Source organism: Canis aureus, chromosome 4 (assembly GCF_053574225.1).
Source record: "Canis aureus isolate CA01 chromosome 4, VMU_Caureus_v.1.0, whole genome shotgun sequence".
Taxonomy (NCBI): domain Eukaryota; kingdom Metazoa; phylum Chordata; class Mammalia; order Carnivora; family Canidae; genus Canis; species Canis aureus.
In genome coordinates, this window is record NC_135614.1 from 25,808,652 (window position 1) to 25,826,140 (window position 17,489).

A 17,489-nucleotide genomic window follows, 5' to 3' on the forward strand; every position below is an offset into this window, starting at 1 on the left:
TAGATCAAATTTGGAAAGAAGAGGGAATGGAAACTAGTGGAATAGAAGGTAAAGAAAAAAGATGCTAAGAAAAAAAGGAAGAAAGAACAGTAAAAAGAAAAGAAAGGGAAGAATATATCCCTGAAAGGAGGCCAGAATGAATTAATCAAAGTTCAACTATAATCTTCAGAGTGCAATGATAAGACTGTGGAGGTAAAAGTAGGGAATAAGGAAGGAAAAGAGAATCTAGATCAGTGAACATTAAACAAGAAACATGATAAACTAAATTAACTATACAGTGCAAATACACAAAATGGTCAAAGCAGCAGCAGCAGCTTTATGCAACAAGAAAACATTCTCTTGATTATAAGGGGAAAGATTTAAGAAAGGGGAGTTTGAGAAAATCATGTTTGGTTTCTTGACTAAATTCAGAACATTCTTTTATAAGATAGCTTTTATGAGCAACAAGTTGTGGAATGGTCACATATTATTTAAGTTTCACATTTTGGATTTTTATTTCTTGTTCTCTCCCCTCCCTTATATCTTATACTTTTTTATAACAAGATTTGGATAGTTACAGTTTCAAACAATGCCTCTTTTCTATTATTTTCAAAAAAAATAAGTCAATTAAAAAGCTAAGTTGTTTAACAATTTTTTTATCAACAACATCTTACCTTTATTATTGTAGACATCTAAGTAATTAGGTGCCGAAAAAATTGTTATTAATGAAGGGAACCCTGTAGTTTGACTTTTTCTGTACATTCTATAGCTGTAAAACAAATAGCTTAATATGCATCGTAAAGCATCAATCATGAGTTACTAAGTTTGATTTGTACATAAGGTGTTAATTTGGGTCAGGGAAACAGAATTCTTACCCTGCATCTTGAGCTTCATGAGCTCTAATAATCGATAACAAATTATTGTTTTGCAAAAATTCACACACTGCTGGATAGCTGTGGGGGAAAAAAAGTAAATTAAGTAAAATAATGGTTTTCTATATGAAACATTTACTATTTTAACAACTAAAATGTGTTTAATCTTGGATATTTTTCCTTACTTATAAAAATAAGAACATCCTCGAACTGTATTGTGACTAAAATGTTCCTGTGATTTTTCATTTCCAAAATCTTCAGAAGGATCGGACCATAGCAAGTCACACATTGGTCCAAATGCAGGTGGCTCTTTGAATCTATCTAACTGTGAAAGAAAGAAAAGAAAGACACAAAGAACAGAAATAACTTGTCAAAAAGTGAGAATAGAATGGACACAGGAAAGTGGTACCAACTTTGAATACTGTCCATACTATATTGTTCTGAATGGTTAGAAGATATTTCCTTAAAATATCAGTATGTTAATTTTTACCATTACCTAATCTTGGCAGTGAAGAGAAGTTTGAAGCTTTTACTCTCTACCCAACAAAGTACTATAAATAGAAATCATCTCGGAACTACAATATATACTCACTCTCCTAATATCATCCAGTGTGTGTATTTCTGGTGAAAGTCCACCATGAACACAAAGAAATTGTTGATTTAAAAGTGCAGCAAGAGGCAGGCTATCAAAAGCTTCCATACACGCTTCATAGACTCTTTCTGAATATTTAATTTTACCTAGAAAAAAGAAAAAAGAATTGATAATCACATTACTAGTTGATCATTTTGAAGATAGATAGATATAGATAGACAGACAGACAGACTAGTAAAACCAAGGCAAGAAAACTATAAGACACAGAAAACAACCAAATGGTGGCCATGGGTTGAAAGCAGGTATAGGGGTGATCATAAAAAAGGGAGCAAGAAGAAATTTATGGAATAATGAAACTTTTTTGTATCATGACTGTGGTAGGGGGCAGTTCTATGTATTTGTCAAAAGTCAGAACTAAACACTAAAAAGAGTGAATTTTACTGGATACAATTTTTTTAGAAGAGAAGTATCTTGCCTTATGAGAATCAATAAAATAGGCAGTATTACTGGTCTTATGAAGACAAAATATTTGCTGTCCCAACAATTTAATATGGATATGCAGATCATCATAAAATATTACTTAAATAAGTCAAATAGTCTCTAAAAATCTCTAAAACAGGGATGCCTGGGTGGCTCAGAGGTTGAGCATCTACCTTTGGCTCAGGGCGTGATCCTGGAGTCCCGGGATTGAGTCCCACAGCAGGCTCCCTGCATGGAGCCTGTGATCCCGGGATCGAGGATCAAGTCCCACATCTGGCTCCTTGCGTGGAGCCTGCTTCTCCCTCTGCCTGTCTTTGCCTCTCTTTCTGTGTGTCTCTTATAAATAAACAAAATCTTTGCGAAAAAAAAAATCTCTAAAACAGCTTAACTCTTTACCTTTATAGGCCAGGCAAGGCTAAATCAGAACTATACTTAAATAGTTTTAATACTTTATTTTATTCTAAGAGTCAGTGACTACTTTGTTGTTACAGGCAAGGCTACTACATCATCACAACAAAACTCAAGGTCCACCCAATAAAAAAAAAAGAAGATATCTTATTCATGTTGGAAGAACAAAGGGGTTCCTCTCATCTACAACAAATGCTTAAAATGGACAGTGAAGCATGAAGCCAAGAGACAAACTCCACTAAATCTGTCACTTACTTTTAAGGAGATTAACCTATACATCCCTTTGTTCCTTTATATCTTTAAAATTTCTGGCTATTTCATGTTTTTGCTGGAACTTTGGTGGGCGGTTTGTTTTATTAATTATCTAAGAAAAAAGAGCTTAGTTCCTTTTCCCCTTTTAAATATTGTAACATTCAAATATGAGAAAATATATATCCAGCAACCAGAGGTTCCAAATTGGTAGTACCTTGTTTTCCAGCATTGTAGTTTAATAAAATTTTAAACTGATTGCTTTTTGGTCAAGTATGCATTTTCCAAGTCTCAGCTTTTATTCATTTATTACCTTATTTTTTACTATTTTATTTTTTTTATTTTTATTATGTTATTATTCATAACCTATTCATTTAGATTACCCACCTGATCTTGAAGTTATAGGACTCTGTGCCTTCTGCCATTACTCACCCACTGTATTTTTCTCCTTTTATTGGAAGTCTCTAGTAATATGATCTTTACTGGATCATGTTTTGAATCTCCATAATTCTGAAATTACTTCTACTTTTAGAACTTAAGTCTAAACTTAATATAGTCATGAATATTAACTTAATAAGCACATAGTTAAAAGGTGTGAAAAAAGTCAAATACTGCTCTACATAATGTTGTTTCTGGCTTAGAAGCAACAATAGAAAGAAATAGGGTAAACACTGTAGGTTTAAGAATTTCAGTTCATTAATAGCATGTTTGAAACAATCTGCAATGATGACAGGATGAATAATTTAAGAATCTTCATGAGAGAGCTTCAATATTGGGGGACAAAAATCTCCAATGCAACAATAATTTTTTTTCCTTTTGGTTTTTATTCTTCCTGTTAGAAAAAAAATCACTTAAACATTAAAGTTATATACAAAACTCAAAACAATTTCTAAATACAGCTATAAAATCAAACTCAATAGGAAACAATGAAATGAAAACATCTGAATAAAACACCATTAAACACCAGAGAACTCTTGACAATAACACTCAAAGCTTTATATATTTGGACACAAAATCTGTTCTTACATGTTACACTGTAAAGTCTTACTACCCATTATCACTCCAAAAGAATACTGAGGAAATGAAAATATTTCTCGTGACAATACTCACATTCCTGCTTAAAGGTAAAATATTCAGTAAGGTGTCTGCATTCATGATTGCCTCTCAGAAGAAATAATGTGCTTGGGTACAGAATCTTCAGGACCCATAAATATAAGACACACTGCAAAAGAAAACATTTTAAGTGAATTTACCTTTTCTTTTGATTTAGCTAAGTTGTTTCATCTAACTCTATTGTCCTTACAATCTCTATTACTCTTTATTATCTTTTTGTCCTTTACTAAAATATAAGTTCCATGAAATCAGGGACTTTGTCATCTTATTCACCTCTCATCTTCTACCCCTAGAAAAGTACCTAGCAAATAGCAGCAGAGTAATAAATATTTGTTGAATGAGTCAATCTACTTAATTACTTTAGATTTACAGATTGTTTGTTATAAAGACAATTAGCATATTGGTATCCTTCTTAGGTATATCAATAAATAAAATAATGTCAAAATAATAGCATCTACAATTTATTACTTACAATGTATCAAGCACCATATATTTAGTACTCTTCATTTATTCCTCAAGCAACCCTATGAAGTATGTAATATTATCTCTATTTTACAAATGAGGAAACTGAAGCAGAGTTCAAGTTAACTTATCTGAAATCAGAAAACTTTTAAGTAATGCAGATAGGATTCTGATCCTCTGATCTTAAGCATTATGCCACACTGACTTATGAAGGCCAATAGCCATCTTTTATGTTTATTTTGTTGGTATGTTTGTTGCTTTACATGAGGTAGGTGCTTATTACCCAAGTGATTCAAAGAAAGTATAATTTTTAAAAATTTTATTTATTTTTACCTTTTAAAAAAATCTTTTAATTTAAATTCAGTTAACTAATATATAATGTATTATTAGTTTCAAAAGAACTTTTTTTTTAGTTTTTTTTTAAAGTAAGCTCTGTACCCAATGTGGGGCTTGAACTCATGACTCCAAGATCAAGAGTCACATGCTCTACCAATTGAGCCAGCCAGATGCCCCTCAAAGAAAGTATAATTTCTTAAATAAGAAGAATTTTTAAACAAACAGTTTAGCAGATGCTTTTCTCTAAATAGATTTATATTATTTATATATATGTGTGTGTATATATATATTTTTAGATTTTATTGTAAGCAATCTCTACACCGAACATGGGGCTCAAAGTTACAACTCCAAGATCAAGAATTATATGCTCTACCGAATGAGCCAGCCAGGCACCCCTCTAAACAGATTTAACATAAGAAACTCACATTTTACTTACTTGGTTTAAAAAAAAAGAAAATCAGGGCACCTCAGTGGCTCAGTCAGTTAGGTGTCCAACTCCTGATTTCAGCTCAAGTCATGATTTCAGGGTCATGGGATGGAGCTCAACTTGAGCTCCAAGCCCAGCACAGAGTCTGCTTGGGATTCTCTGTGTCCCTCTGCCTCTGTCCCTCCCCCTGCTCATGCTTATTTTCTCTCTCTAGAATACAATGTGGTTATTAAAAATGCTATAAAGAAATAAAATCTTTGTTAAAAAAAAAAAGGAAAGACATTTCATATGAAATTTCATATGGAAATTAGCTTGGTTTACTGAATTTTATACAAAAAGAAAACAAACTTTATTTTTAACAAGTTAAGGTACATTAAAATGTAACTATTCACACCTTCATCTTATTCACAAGGAAAAAAAAGAAATTAAGCCAGGGAAATACTTATTAAATTCTACCTGTCTTTTTTTCTTATTGTGATTCTTAATTATTTTCCTTTTCTAACAATAAATCTATTAAGAGTCAACCACAAAACACTCTAATACAAGGACATACACACCAATATGTTTAGTTACCAATAAGCTTCCTAAAATTGTTCATTTTGTTGTTTTTGTCAAAGCCCTCTATCTTTTTCTGTTAAGAAAGACCATCTTCTAGTTTCCTTGAAGCTTTGAGGGAAGTTTGAGATGGGTGATGACAAAACTACAAATAAAGGAAGAACAACTCAGAGGTAAAATTCCTTAGGGAATTTAGGTCCACAGAGCCCTGAACTCCTTTCCCCACGAAGAATCCTAGCATAGCTAAGAAAGGAGGTTAAAAATACTGGAGAAGGGGATATAAACAACAGGAACCAGCATGGGCATTCACCAGATAAAGATTCAATTGTCTACTGGGAGAAGTGGTTAAGAGTATAGGCTGATGTGTCTAGACGGCTCTGCTCTGATTTCAGCTCAGGTCATGATCTCAGGGTCCTGGTCAGTGCAGAGTTTGCTGGAGATTCTCTCTCTCCCTCTCCTTCTGCCCCTCCCCCTGCTATGTCTCTCTAAAAAGAAAAATAGGCGTGAGTGGCTCAGTGGTTGAGCATTTGCCTCCAGCTCAAGGCGTAGTCCTGGGATCCAGTCCCGCATCAGGCTCCCCTGGAAGAGTCTGCTTCTCCCTCTGCCTCTGCCTCTCTCTGTGTCTCTCATGAATAAATAAGTAAAATCTTAAAAAAAAAAAAAAGAGTACAGGCTTAGAATAAGACTGGCTGTACTGCTTTCTAACAATGTGTCCTTGGGGAAGTTTTTAACCTTTCCAAGCCTCAGGTTCCTCATCTATAAAACGGATAAAATAACAGTACTTACCTCATAATGTTGTGAGGATTTAATTAATCAATGTGTGTTAAGTGCTTAGGATACGCTTGGAACATAAAAAATGCTCAACACAACTATCTATTAGTAGAGCTTTTATCTAGCAATTTTACCTCTAAGAATCTACCCCAGAAATAATTTAGCAAGTATGCAAAAATATATAAATAACCTAACTCACTGAAGCATCATTTGTAATGGCAAAAAATTAAGAACACCTTGAGTTTCTATACTTTATTATTAATAAAGAATCCATTAAATTAACTGTGGTTTGTTTATTCAATAGAATACAATGTGGCTATTCAAAATGCTATAAATTTATATATACTGACCTGGAAAGACATCACAGTATAGGGATATATGAAAAAAGCAAGTTACAGAACAACATTATAATATGGCCACATTTTCATTTTAAAAAAAGAAGAGAGAGATGCATATATTAGAAAATGCAAATTGTTCCATATTTACCTTATTTATATAATTAGAAAAATAAAAGGAGCAAAAAGAACCACGTACTGTTAAGTAATGATCAACAGGTCATTTTAATGCCTCTTAAGTTTTTTAAAAAGAAATGAATACTTCCACAATACACAAAAGACTTGGGTCTTAATAGCTATAGAAGGTGGAATAGAAGCACTAGGGTTTAAGCAATAAAAATATTATAGTATGTTTTATTTAATCAGAGAAAATTCAATTAATCTTTTTTCACATGGGGTAATGCCTGTAGGGGCAAGAAGAGAGATAAATAGCACTAGCTCCTTAGGGCCACTAGATAACAGGACAATAAAGAACCTTCAGTTTGCATATAATTTCCACTGGGAAATATGGCAATTACAATTGCATAAACAAAGTAATACAAAGAAAATAGAATAGTTTGAAAAGCAGAAGAGAATAAGCAGTAATTTTACCTAAAAACTTCAGAATAGCAGAGGTATTAAAAAGAACCCAATATAGGTATTTTAAGGAACTTATTTTACTAAGAATTAATGGAAATCATCTATGGTAACACTTAAAAGCAAATTAAATGACAGTATATGATTATTACCTCTATACTAAAATAACCTCTGTCCACATAATCACCAAGAAAAAGGTATCGTGTATTAGCAGGTGATCCTCCTACTTCAAAAAGTTTCATCAGATCAAAAAATTGGCCATGGATGTCACCACACACTGAAACAAGAAGATTATTAGATATGAAAAAAAACTCTGAAATAACAAATTTTACTTAAGTTCTAATTTCTTTTACATAAGAGATAATGTAAATTCTATCAAGAAAGGTCTCAGAAGAAAGTCAGAGTCAATGAAGAGTACTAACAGGGATGATGTATACCCAGGTGTTCGTGTGCTCAAAATCTAGAACAAGATGTAACAAAAATAATGAAATTGGTAGTCAGTGACAAAATTTTCACCTAAAATTTATAAACTTCCTCTTTAGGAAGCCACACATCGGGTTTAGGATTACAAAATTATAATGGTGGCAGTGAAATCTCCATCCTAAGGCAATGCTTTCTATTGACTGCTATGCTAACATTGAGGTATTTGCCCCTACTAATTGATAGCAAAGTAAGTAAGAATTTGTTGAATGAAATTGAATTATGGCCAACACAACTGATGAAACCTTCACAAAAGTATATTAGACCAATTTCTATACTCAGGTTACTTAGGAGCATGTTTATTCACTGAAAACAGGCAAAAAAAAAAAAACAAAACAAAAAAAAAATAGAAAAAATAATTTGGAAATTCAAGATAATGTCCTTGCAAGATTAATTGAATATACCACAGATTGAAGGGTAAACAGCCTTATATGTAGACAACTAAATAATGGTATAATCTTAAAAAATAATATCCAAAACATAAACCAGTGTACCTGTAATTGGAGCCTCTACTTCTATCATGGTTTTCTCTCTCCGAAGGATGGCAGCACCCTCATTGATAATTCTAAGTGCAATTTCTTCATCTACCCGACCTTCTTTTACTAAGTGGTTCTTCAGAACATCAACCCTGGGTATCCCATCCATATCAAATACTTCTTCAGATGTCAAGCGATGTGTTGGGGGAAAAGGTACAGCTGCAATTTTTTTTAATTAATAAAAAATAGATCATTATTAATATATTAACATAAAAACTAATCAGTGGATCTAGGTAAATAAAAGTAAAACCTGAAAAGCTGGAGTTTTTATTTCTTCCTCATTTATTGGATAGAGGTGTTAATATTTTTAAGGGTTTTTCAAAAAAATAATCAAATTATATTTTAATTAATCTACATATAACCACATGTTCTTTGTTGAGAATTATTAGAGAAATGAACTTCCTCAAAAATTAAAAGCTCTTTCAGGGTAACTAGTTTTCTTTAAGCCATAACACTTTTTGGCAGAACTCTCAAATCATATTATATAGATACTCTTTATCTTAAATGAAGTACAATAAATGTAAACTTATTACCACATAACCATGAATAGAAAGAAATCCAAAATATGAGTTGAACTACCACATTTCTAAGAAAGTTAAAAGTGATGTTTTCTGGCCAACTTAAAAAGAAACTTTTAGGGACATAGATAAAACAAATATTATACAATTTAAATTAATTTAAATGCACATATATATTTAAAACAGCATGAATAAATCATGATAATTTTGAAATACTGCTTTTTCTCCTACCTCCATGTTTCACAAAACACTTTCGTTCAAAATCTTTATGCTCATCTTTGGCATCACTGTATTCCTTATCATTGGAGTCATTTTTGAGTCATCTAACACTCTTTTCAAAGGCCAATCATTTTCATTTCCATTTAAATTTTTGATATAGCACTTTTTGAATACACATAAAATGCTATCACTGCAAATTTATCCTAAACCACAGTTCCCATATTTATTAATTATCAACTGCACTCCTTAAAACTGATATTTGTTAAATGGAATAGAAAACTATAAGGCCTATTTTCCATAGTATCTAGCACAATTCTGATGAATTTTTCTAGGAAAAATTACTATATGTTAAATTTATTAGATTCCTTTCTTGCTGACTCCAACAAGTAACCTCATTACACATTCAAAATCAGTTTGAAGTAGTTTTGGGCTGTTGACCAAATTGTACTTTGTTTTTCAAAATAAAGCCATAGAGAAATTTATAGTAAGAATCTACATATAGACTCAAATTAAGAAAAAACTCACTTTATACTCAGGCATACAGTATATAGTATTTTCTTGATGTTTCACAGTCATCATGTAATGATCAATTACTATACAGAAGACTGGAAATGTATAGGACCAATTGCTTCTTCAAATTTCAACTTAAAAAAACAAACTAAAATCAGGAGCCTGGGTTAAAATTATATGAATGACCTGAGAAAGAATAATAAATAACCATGTTCTATTTTACCAGGAAAAAAAAATTAGGAAGAACTCAATTCTTTAGACGTGAGATAAGAACTAAGGCAGAAGGATGTCAACAAATTCTAAAAGACTTTGAAATTACTAATTCCTTGTTTTCTTTGATACTAAAATAAAATTTGAACTTACTTATTTTCTCTTCATTAGAACAATTCCCACTACTTTTCACATTTAAAACAAAGCATTAAAATACATTTTGTTTCCCTAAATACAGTATGTCTAGATTCTAATAAAATAAAAATCTCTGTCAAAGTATGTTTTTCTCCAGCTGAAGATTTAAACCAAATTTGCCCCATCAGTAAACCAATTATTTAAAAACTACAGATTTTAATAACAGATTACTAAATAAATCACAAGTTACTTTGGGACATTATAAAAATGAAAAGCTTAAATATCTCTTAAGTACAAATTTTTGATATCAAGATGGGATCATATTTTTCTCATCAGGACAAGAGAATTTTTTTATCACTCTATTCATAAAAACAGATACTGTTAAGATGCTGCATTCTAGATTATGTATACTTTCTAATAATCGACAACATAATTCCACTACTGGCTGAATTCTATTCAAAATACAGAACTTCCTAAAAATCCAAATGGGAGACCATTCACCCCCTCAACCAGTCTACCAGTGTTACTGAATGTTTTCATGCACGTTGTGAATGCTCCACTGCAATTCACATGGAGGTATTGCCCCCTCTTTTACCAACAGCCAAAATGTCTTTATTCACTTGAAAAAAAGCACACATTGCCTACTCATAGGTAAGTCATTCATAGACCTATGCTTTTCCACTTCTTTTTCAACTCAAGCATGTTTTTTTTTTTAAAGATTATTTATTTATTCATGAGAGACACACAGAAAGAGGCAGAGACATAGGTAAGGGAGAAGCAGGCTCCACGGGATCCCTATGTGGAACTAAATACCAAGACTCAGGGATCAAGACCTAAGCCAAAGGCAGAAGCTCAACCACTGAGCCACCCAGGTGCCCTACTTTTTTTTTTTTTTTTTTAAGGATTTTATTTATCCATTTGAGAGAGACAGCATGAGAGAGACAGAGAGAACTCGAGCATGAGACAGGGCAGGAGGAGAGAGAGAAGCAGATTCCCTGCTGAGCAGGGAGCTGGACCCCCAGGTCTTGATCCAGGACCCTGTGATCATGACCTGAGCCAAAGGCAGAAGACAGATGCTAAACTGACTGAGCCACCCAGGTGCCCCAAAACATGCTTTTACATTTCAAGGCTAGCTGTAATACAGGTGGAAGGGTGAAGAAATGAAATGAATAAATGAAAGATGAAAACTACAGAAAATCACTGTGGTTCTAACAACACAACACTGAAAGAAAATGAAGTAAAAGAGTACATTTTAATATGTCAGTAAATAAGGCATGTGGAAAGGTATAAGAGGGAAAAAGCTTGTCTTCTTTGGAGGCAGGAGAAAGGAACTGTGGCAGGTGATCTGACCAGGCAAAAGAAAACCAACCAAATAGGATTTAGCCTCATGGGGATTAATTATTGACCCTACTGGTCAAGAGAGTCAGAAATTTTTTTCATCAAATATTAACTTTCAACTACTCTGTTTTGCAATTTCTAAGGCATTTTAAAGCATCCCCATCTATTTTCAGGCTTTTAAAATTTTTTTCTTTTTATTTCAAAATCATCTTCAGTCAATTATTCCTGCTTTTTTAGGATTTTCTTCCTATATATTTTTTTCTCTTTATTTTCAGACTATTTTTCCTACTCTTCTATATTTGTGATAGGGAAAAAGCAGAGCTTAAATGTATGTAAATGTAACATAAATGGTCAATAACCAAAATGGCTAAAAAGGAAGATTAGCCGGAATTAGCTAAAGAGCTACAAAATAATCTCAAATCACAAAGTTTCCAACACTAGAAAACATGATTTGGTAGTATTACTTTGACCAAACTGTTTTGTTGAGAAATGTCCTTTAATCCAAATTTTGGCATGAAGCACATATCTGTAGAGTAATCAATAACATTCACAAATTAATTTCATCCAGATTTAATGCATGGTGGCTGAAAAAAAAAAAAAAAGAGTCTAAAGCAAGTTTTAATTTGGAAGTTGGAAAAATAAACCAGGGATACTTATTGATCAGGGAGGGGGAAAGGGCATAGATATTACTTTTTCTATGACTGGGTTAGGAATCCTAGAGATCAACTAATCCTGTTCCCCAACTCTAAGCAAAAAGCTACAAATTATTAGCCCCTTGAGGCTACCAACAACAGGAGTGCCTGCAGCCTTTGCCAACTGACCAGCTTTACTATAAAGTACCAGAGGCCTAGGCCTCTCTTCTTTAACATTAATGGCAACTATCCAAATAAATTCTGAATTTTTCTGTATTTCTTTTACACCATGCCATCTCTGGCAGTTCTTCTCCCTCTCAATACTTTTCATTTAGGCCTCCAGAATTCCCATTATATATTTTTTAACTCACCTCTCCCCCCATACACATATACACACAGCCTCTTCAGATCTTCACATAATGCTGTCATCTCTCTAGCTTAATTAAATCTTAGTTACTGAAGGACAGCACTTTTCAAACTTTTTTCAAAATGGATGCTGCATATTTTTCCACACTCCACTACTATCACCAGAAAAGGCTTCAGTCTTAGTGCAGCTCCATATTACCACTTCCAATTTCATCACTCCAATGAAGAAAAAAATACCTTCTCCTTTGAGGTTCATGCCTTCCAGCTAGTTTATCCTTGTCCCTTCCATCTACTTAACCTTCTAGTCATCTCTCACATCCAACTCTGGTTCCTGGCTTGCAAGCCTTCTCCAGTCAATCCCATCATCAACATCCATGTGGGATGATCTACATAAAACTTAACCGCAGTATTTGAGCTCCATTCCACTTCAATTCCTCAGCCTTGCCCATAGTTACTCTCTGCCTCTGAAACCTGAACTGCAATCTCTCTCTCACTCCATGATTGAAACCTCCTATCCTTCCAATCCCCCTCTCATTACTCCCTCTGTTCTTCAATTGTATTAAGAAACTGGAGGGGCACGTGGGTGGCTCAGTCGGTTAAGCGACTGACTCTTGATTTCGGCTCAAATCATGAGTCAGGGTCCCAAGATGGAGCCCCATGTCCCGCTCTGAGCTCAGCAGTCTGCTTGTCCCTCTCCCTTGCTCCTATCACCACTCTCTCTCTCAAATCAAGCAATCAAATCCTTGAAAGGAAGGAAGAACGAAAGAAAGAACGAAAGAACGAAAGGAAAGAAAGAAGCTGGACAGCCCCTCCTTATCAATTCCCTTCTGGGTATCTTTGTTTCTTACAGTTTTAAAGGTATTCCACCATCCACCCACCTTTTTAAAACATTTTTTATGTATTTATTCATGAGAGACAGAGACAGAGAGAGGCATAGAGAGGGAGAAGCAGGCTCCATGGAGGTAGCCCGACATGGGATGCCAGGTCTCCAGGATCACACCCTGGGCTGAAGGCAGTGCTAAACCGCTGAGCCACAGGGGCTGCCCCATCCACCCACTTTTTAAACATCTTAAATTACTTTGCCCTTTTGTCCTCTTCTACCTAAGGGAAAACTGCCAAGTCTTGGATGAGTTGGGTTCTAAACTTGGGTGCTTACTATAAAGTTATCAAAATGGCCCAGTGCTACTACAAATTCACCATCTCCAACTGAGTCGTGGGCATTCCCCAGCAATCCTATTAAACATTCTCTCTCCCATGCTCCTCAGTGAAGATTTCAAATAGTCCCCTTTTTCTTGAACCCTTTACTCACTTTATCTCTTAGTTATCAAATTTGTGTCCAATTTCAGAGAAAATCAAGGCCTTCAGACCAAACTTCACTTTTTTGCTCCTCTCCATCCACATCCACACCAGTATGCATCTTTAAACTTCTCCCCATCTCAGGGAAGAAGTACTCCTCCTATCCTTTACTAAAGGATCCCACTGCATCTCACTCCCCCACCCTCTTAATTTCAATCACCCTCCTCATCTCTCCCATGGTCCTACTGTTTTGTCTGCCTCTGGCTCTCCATTGGGTCTTTCCTTTGAGCATATAAACATACTTACATGTCTTTAAGGTCTTAAAAATCCAAACAAGAAACTTTCCCTTACTCCTCATCCCTGTTTCTACCCTGGATCTTCTCTGAAGAGCATGGTCTTTCATCACTACATACCTGGTGATTAAAACATTGTTACTAATGAATGTTTACTGGATTAATGATATAGTTTCTAAAACATATCTTGACACTAATTTATATAGTAATGACAATAAATTTATACTGCTGGGATCCCTGGGTGGCGCAGCGGTTTGGCGCCTGCCTTTGGCCCAGGGCGCGATCCCGGAGACCCGGGATCGAATCCCACATCGGGTTCCCGGTGCATGGAGCCTGCTTCTCCCTCTGCCTGTGTCTCTGCTTCTCTCTCTGTCTCTGTGTGTGACTATCATAAATAAATAAAAAATTTAAAAAAAAATTAATTTATACTGCTTTATTTACAGTTTACAAAATATGTACTTTTACATACATAAACCGATATGATTCTCAGAGGCATCCTTGGAGTTTGGTAGGGCAGATTTTGTCCCCACTTCAGAAATGGGATAAGAGGTTCAGAGAAGTTAAATGGATTTCTCAAGGTGTAAGAGGTAGAACCATAGTTGAAATTGAGGTCTTCAGGGCAGCCCAGGTGGTTCAGCGGTTTAGTGCCGCCTTCAGTCCAGGGCATGATCCTGGAGACCCAGGATTGAGTCCCACGTCGGGCTCCCGGCATGGAGCCTGCTTCTCCCTCTGCCTTTCTCTCTCTCTCCCTTTCTCTTTCTCTGTCTCTCATGAATAAATAAATAAAATCTTAAAAAAAAAAAAAAAAAAGAAAGAAAGAAATTGAGGTCTTCATAATGCTACTCCAATACAATCTGCTTTATACCAACAAAATGGCAATGCTCTTCTGACTGAGTCATCAAAAGTTTTCTCATCATGAAAATAGGTATAACCCACTCTCAGTGCCAGGAGTAGAAGCATGCATTGGCCACATGCTCTAAGAAAAGATTCAATAAATCCTATAGCACAGTCTTCAAACTTTCAAGGTACCCCTTGGATTCCTTTTAAATCTGTGGTAGTTGTTTGAATGCAGCACCTTCCCTTAAAACTGGTTCCCCCTTCCTGTCTTATTTTTGACATGGTTATCACCATTCTGTCACTGGAACTTAAAATTTTAGTGTCATTGTTCTCTCTCAGGACTCCCAAGTCCTATTGATTCTTCAAATTCTTTTCATTTTCACACACCCCCATTGCTGCGATGCTAGTCAAGTCTTATCACTTTGTGTACTAAAAACAATCTAACTCAGCTCTACTTTCCCTCCCTGTTGACTGTATAAAACACTGCTAGATTAACCTACTCAAAAATTTGGGGTAGTCTCTTAAGAACTAAAGAATAAAAGGGAGGAAGCATCAAACTTATTTCTAAGGTCCTTCATTTGACCATTCCCAGTCTTTTACATATCATTCCAATCTGCCTCCAACTACAATTGTTCAATTTAATCAATCCTTAAAGCAAAATTAGTTTGTTTCCTTCAAAAGTTGTATTCTTCTACCTGTTCCCACAACCAATCATTGATCCAATATATCTGCTTCCAATATTCAGAATTTGCATCATATCTGGTTTCTCTCTTTCCCTTAATTCATGCCTTGGTCATTCTGCACTTGGTCCTCAGATGTTGAATAAAGACTTTTTCCCCCTAGAATTACTACAATTTTTTCATTTTGCCCACTCTACAACACTCAGAATACTCTAAAATGTTATAATCTTCTGACACCTTGATTTAAGCCTCTCCCTTCCTAATATTTTGTTCTACATAATACCATGTTACCTTTCAAAAACCAAGATACTGGATCATTCTTCTGTTTTAAAACCTTCAATAATAATGATGATGTCTACCACCGGTTAAGTATTTATCATGTGCCAGGCCATGCACTGAGGTACATACTTTACATGGTCTATCTCCATTAATCCTTCAAGAACCCCATTAATAATACTTTATTAACTCTATTTTACAGATGAGAACATTGAAGCTTGGTGATATTAAGTATCTTGTCCACACAGTGAAAAGGTTATCAAGATAAAGTTAGGAGTCAAACCCAGGCCAATTCCAAAGCCTCTTAATCATCCAGAAGCTACACTGCTTATTAGCTTAAGTGTCAGCTCCTCAACTTAGTGTACAAAAGACTGTTTCCAACTTCATCTTCTGCCACTTGTCGCCAAGCACTTTACACACTATTGTCACACATTTTCAAGCTTTTTTTTTTTTTTTTTTCAAAACTCCATGCCTTTCTGCTGCTGGTTACTCTACTCTAGTCCTACCCTCTATCTGGAAAAATTCTACTCATCCTTCAAGGCACACCTCAAAACATAAATCCTCTCATTGTTGCTTTTTATCCAAATAAGAGAGTCAACTCCTTCTTTACAGTTCCAATAGCCTCTGTACATACTTTTTCTATTTACTTGCAATAATGTCTCCCCCACTAGACTGCCAGCACTCCGAGATAATCTTAATTATAGCTAATTAATTAATTATATTGAATCCAATTCTTGATCTTCCAGGCCTATTATGCTTTGGTACAAAGCAGGAACTCAATAAATGTTGCACCAATCCTCTGCCTTTTTAAATCCTACCCTTCCTTCAAGGCCTCCTTTTTCCTTGTATAAATCCCTATTAGACCATCCCAATCCAGAGTCATCACTACCTCCTTTGAACTCAAACAAGTCACTGGCTCTGTCACTTATCTAGCAATTATTAATGACATCCAAACTTATGACATATATAAATAACTTTTCATGAGTACTTATTTCTCCAAGGACCAAGATTGTTCTTTTTTTTTTAATACTTCTGTTGTTTCCCTATAGTTTTTAGCATACAGCAGGCATTTAATAAATATTTGCTATTTGATTAATGTTCTAAAATAAATTTTCTATAACATAAAAGGATGCCCAATTATATTCAGCTAATTTTATGTGTGTAAATAAACATTTTTATGATAAAATGAAGTCATTTGGTTGGTATGAAAATACACCTCATTTAATAAATCAAGATTCTTTTCACCAATCTTTTCCTTACAACTCTTGCTAATTCATTTCCTACTTGAACCTGAAGTTTTGCCTTACTTCTTACTGAGCAGCTATATTTCTTTCTTGGCATTTTCCCTTTAAGATGACTTGTTACCACCGTATTCTCTTTCCTTCCCTTCCTCCGTTCCTCCTTCCATCTTTTTCTGTCTCTGTCTCTCTTATATACACACTCTCAGACCCTATTTTCTCTTTTTCTTTGCTTTCCCTGGGACACATGGTACTGAAGATTTATTTTAGAATGCTTAACAGTTTAATGGGAGTGGAAGGAAAAAGAAAAATAATTCAATGGGCAGCCCAGGTGGCTCAGCGGTTTAGCGCCACCTTCAGCCCGGGGTGTGGTCCTGGAGATCCAGAATCGTGTCCTATGTGGGGCTCCCTGCATAAAGCCGGCTTCTCCCTCTGCCTGTGTCTCTGCCTGCCTCTCTCTCTCTCATGATTAAATAAATAAAATCTTTAAAAAAAAATCGTTTTCAAGAGTTATCTTTTTAGATAGGTAAGTCCACAAAATACATTTTGTTAACAAAATTTAAAATTCAAGTTGCTTTAAAATATGATGAAATAGTCTAGCAAGAAACACTGGTAGCCATGTGACCCAAAGACCTATGTGGGTCATCTAACAATCTGTAATGAAAATAAGCAATCCTAATAAAGCTAGGTACTGGAAAACACTTGAGCCAAATGACCTCAGACTTATAAGCAGGGCAGCTGGCAACAGAACTGAAATGAATCGCAAGGCT

General features: G+C 34.7%; 1 protein-coding gene across 7 annotated transcripts in view; it reads right to left on the reverse strand.

Annotated features, from left to right (window-relative positions):
- PPP3CB (protein phosphatase 3 catalytic subunit beta) overlaps window positions 1-17,489 on the reverse strand; it is a 52,078-nt gene that overhangs the window by 30,568 nt on the left and 4,021 nt on the right. For all 7 annotated transcript variants that reach the window (XM_077895024.1, XM_077895026.1, XM_077895025.1 and 4 more), the window contains exons 2-8: window positions 8,130-8,330; window positions 7,308-7,432; window positions 3,691-3,802; window positions 1,444-1,589; window positions 1,037-1,176; window positions 855-932; window positions 654-748 (exon numbers count right to left, since the gene is read on the reverse strand). In XM_077895024.1, coding sequence (XP_077751150.1) covers window positions 654-748; window positions 855-932; window positions 1,037-1,176; window positions 1,444-1,589; window positions 3,691-3,802; window positions 7,308-7,432; window positions 8,130-8,330 — 897 coding nt within the window. The remainder of the gene's footprint in view (window positions 1-653; window positions 749-854; window positions 933-1,036; window positions 1,177-1,443; window positions 1,590-3,690; window positions 3,803-7,307; window positions 7,433-8,129; window positions 8,331-17,489) is intronic.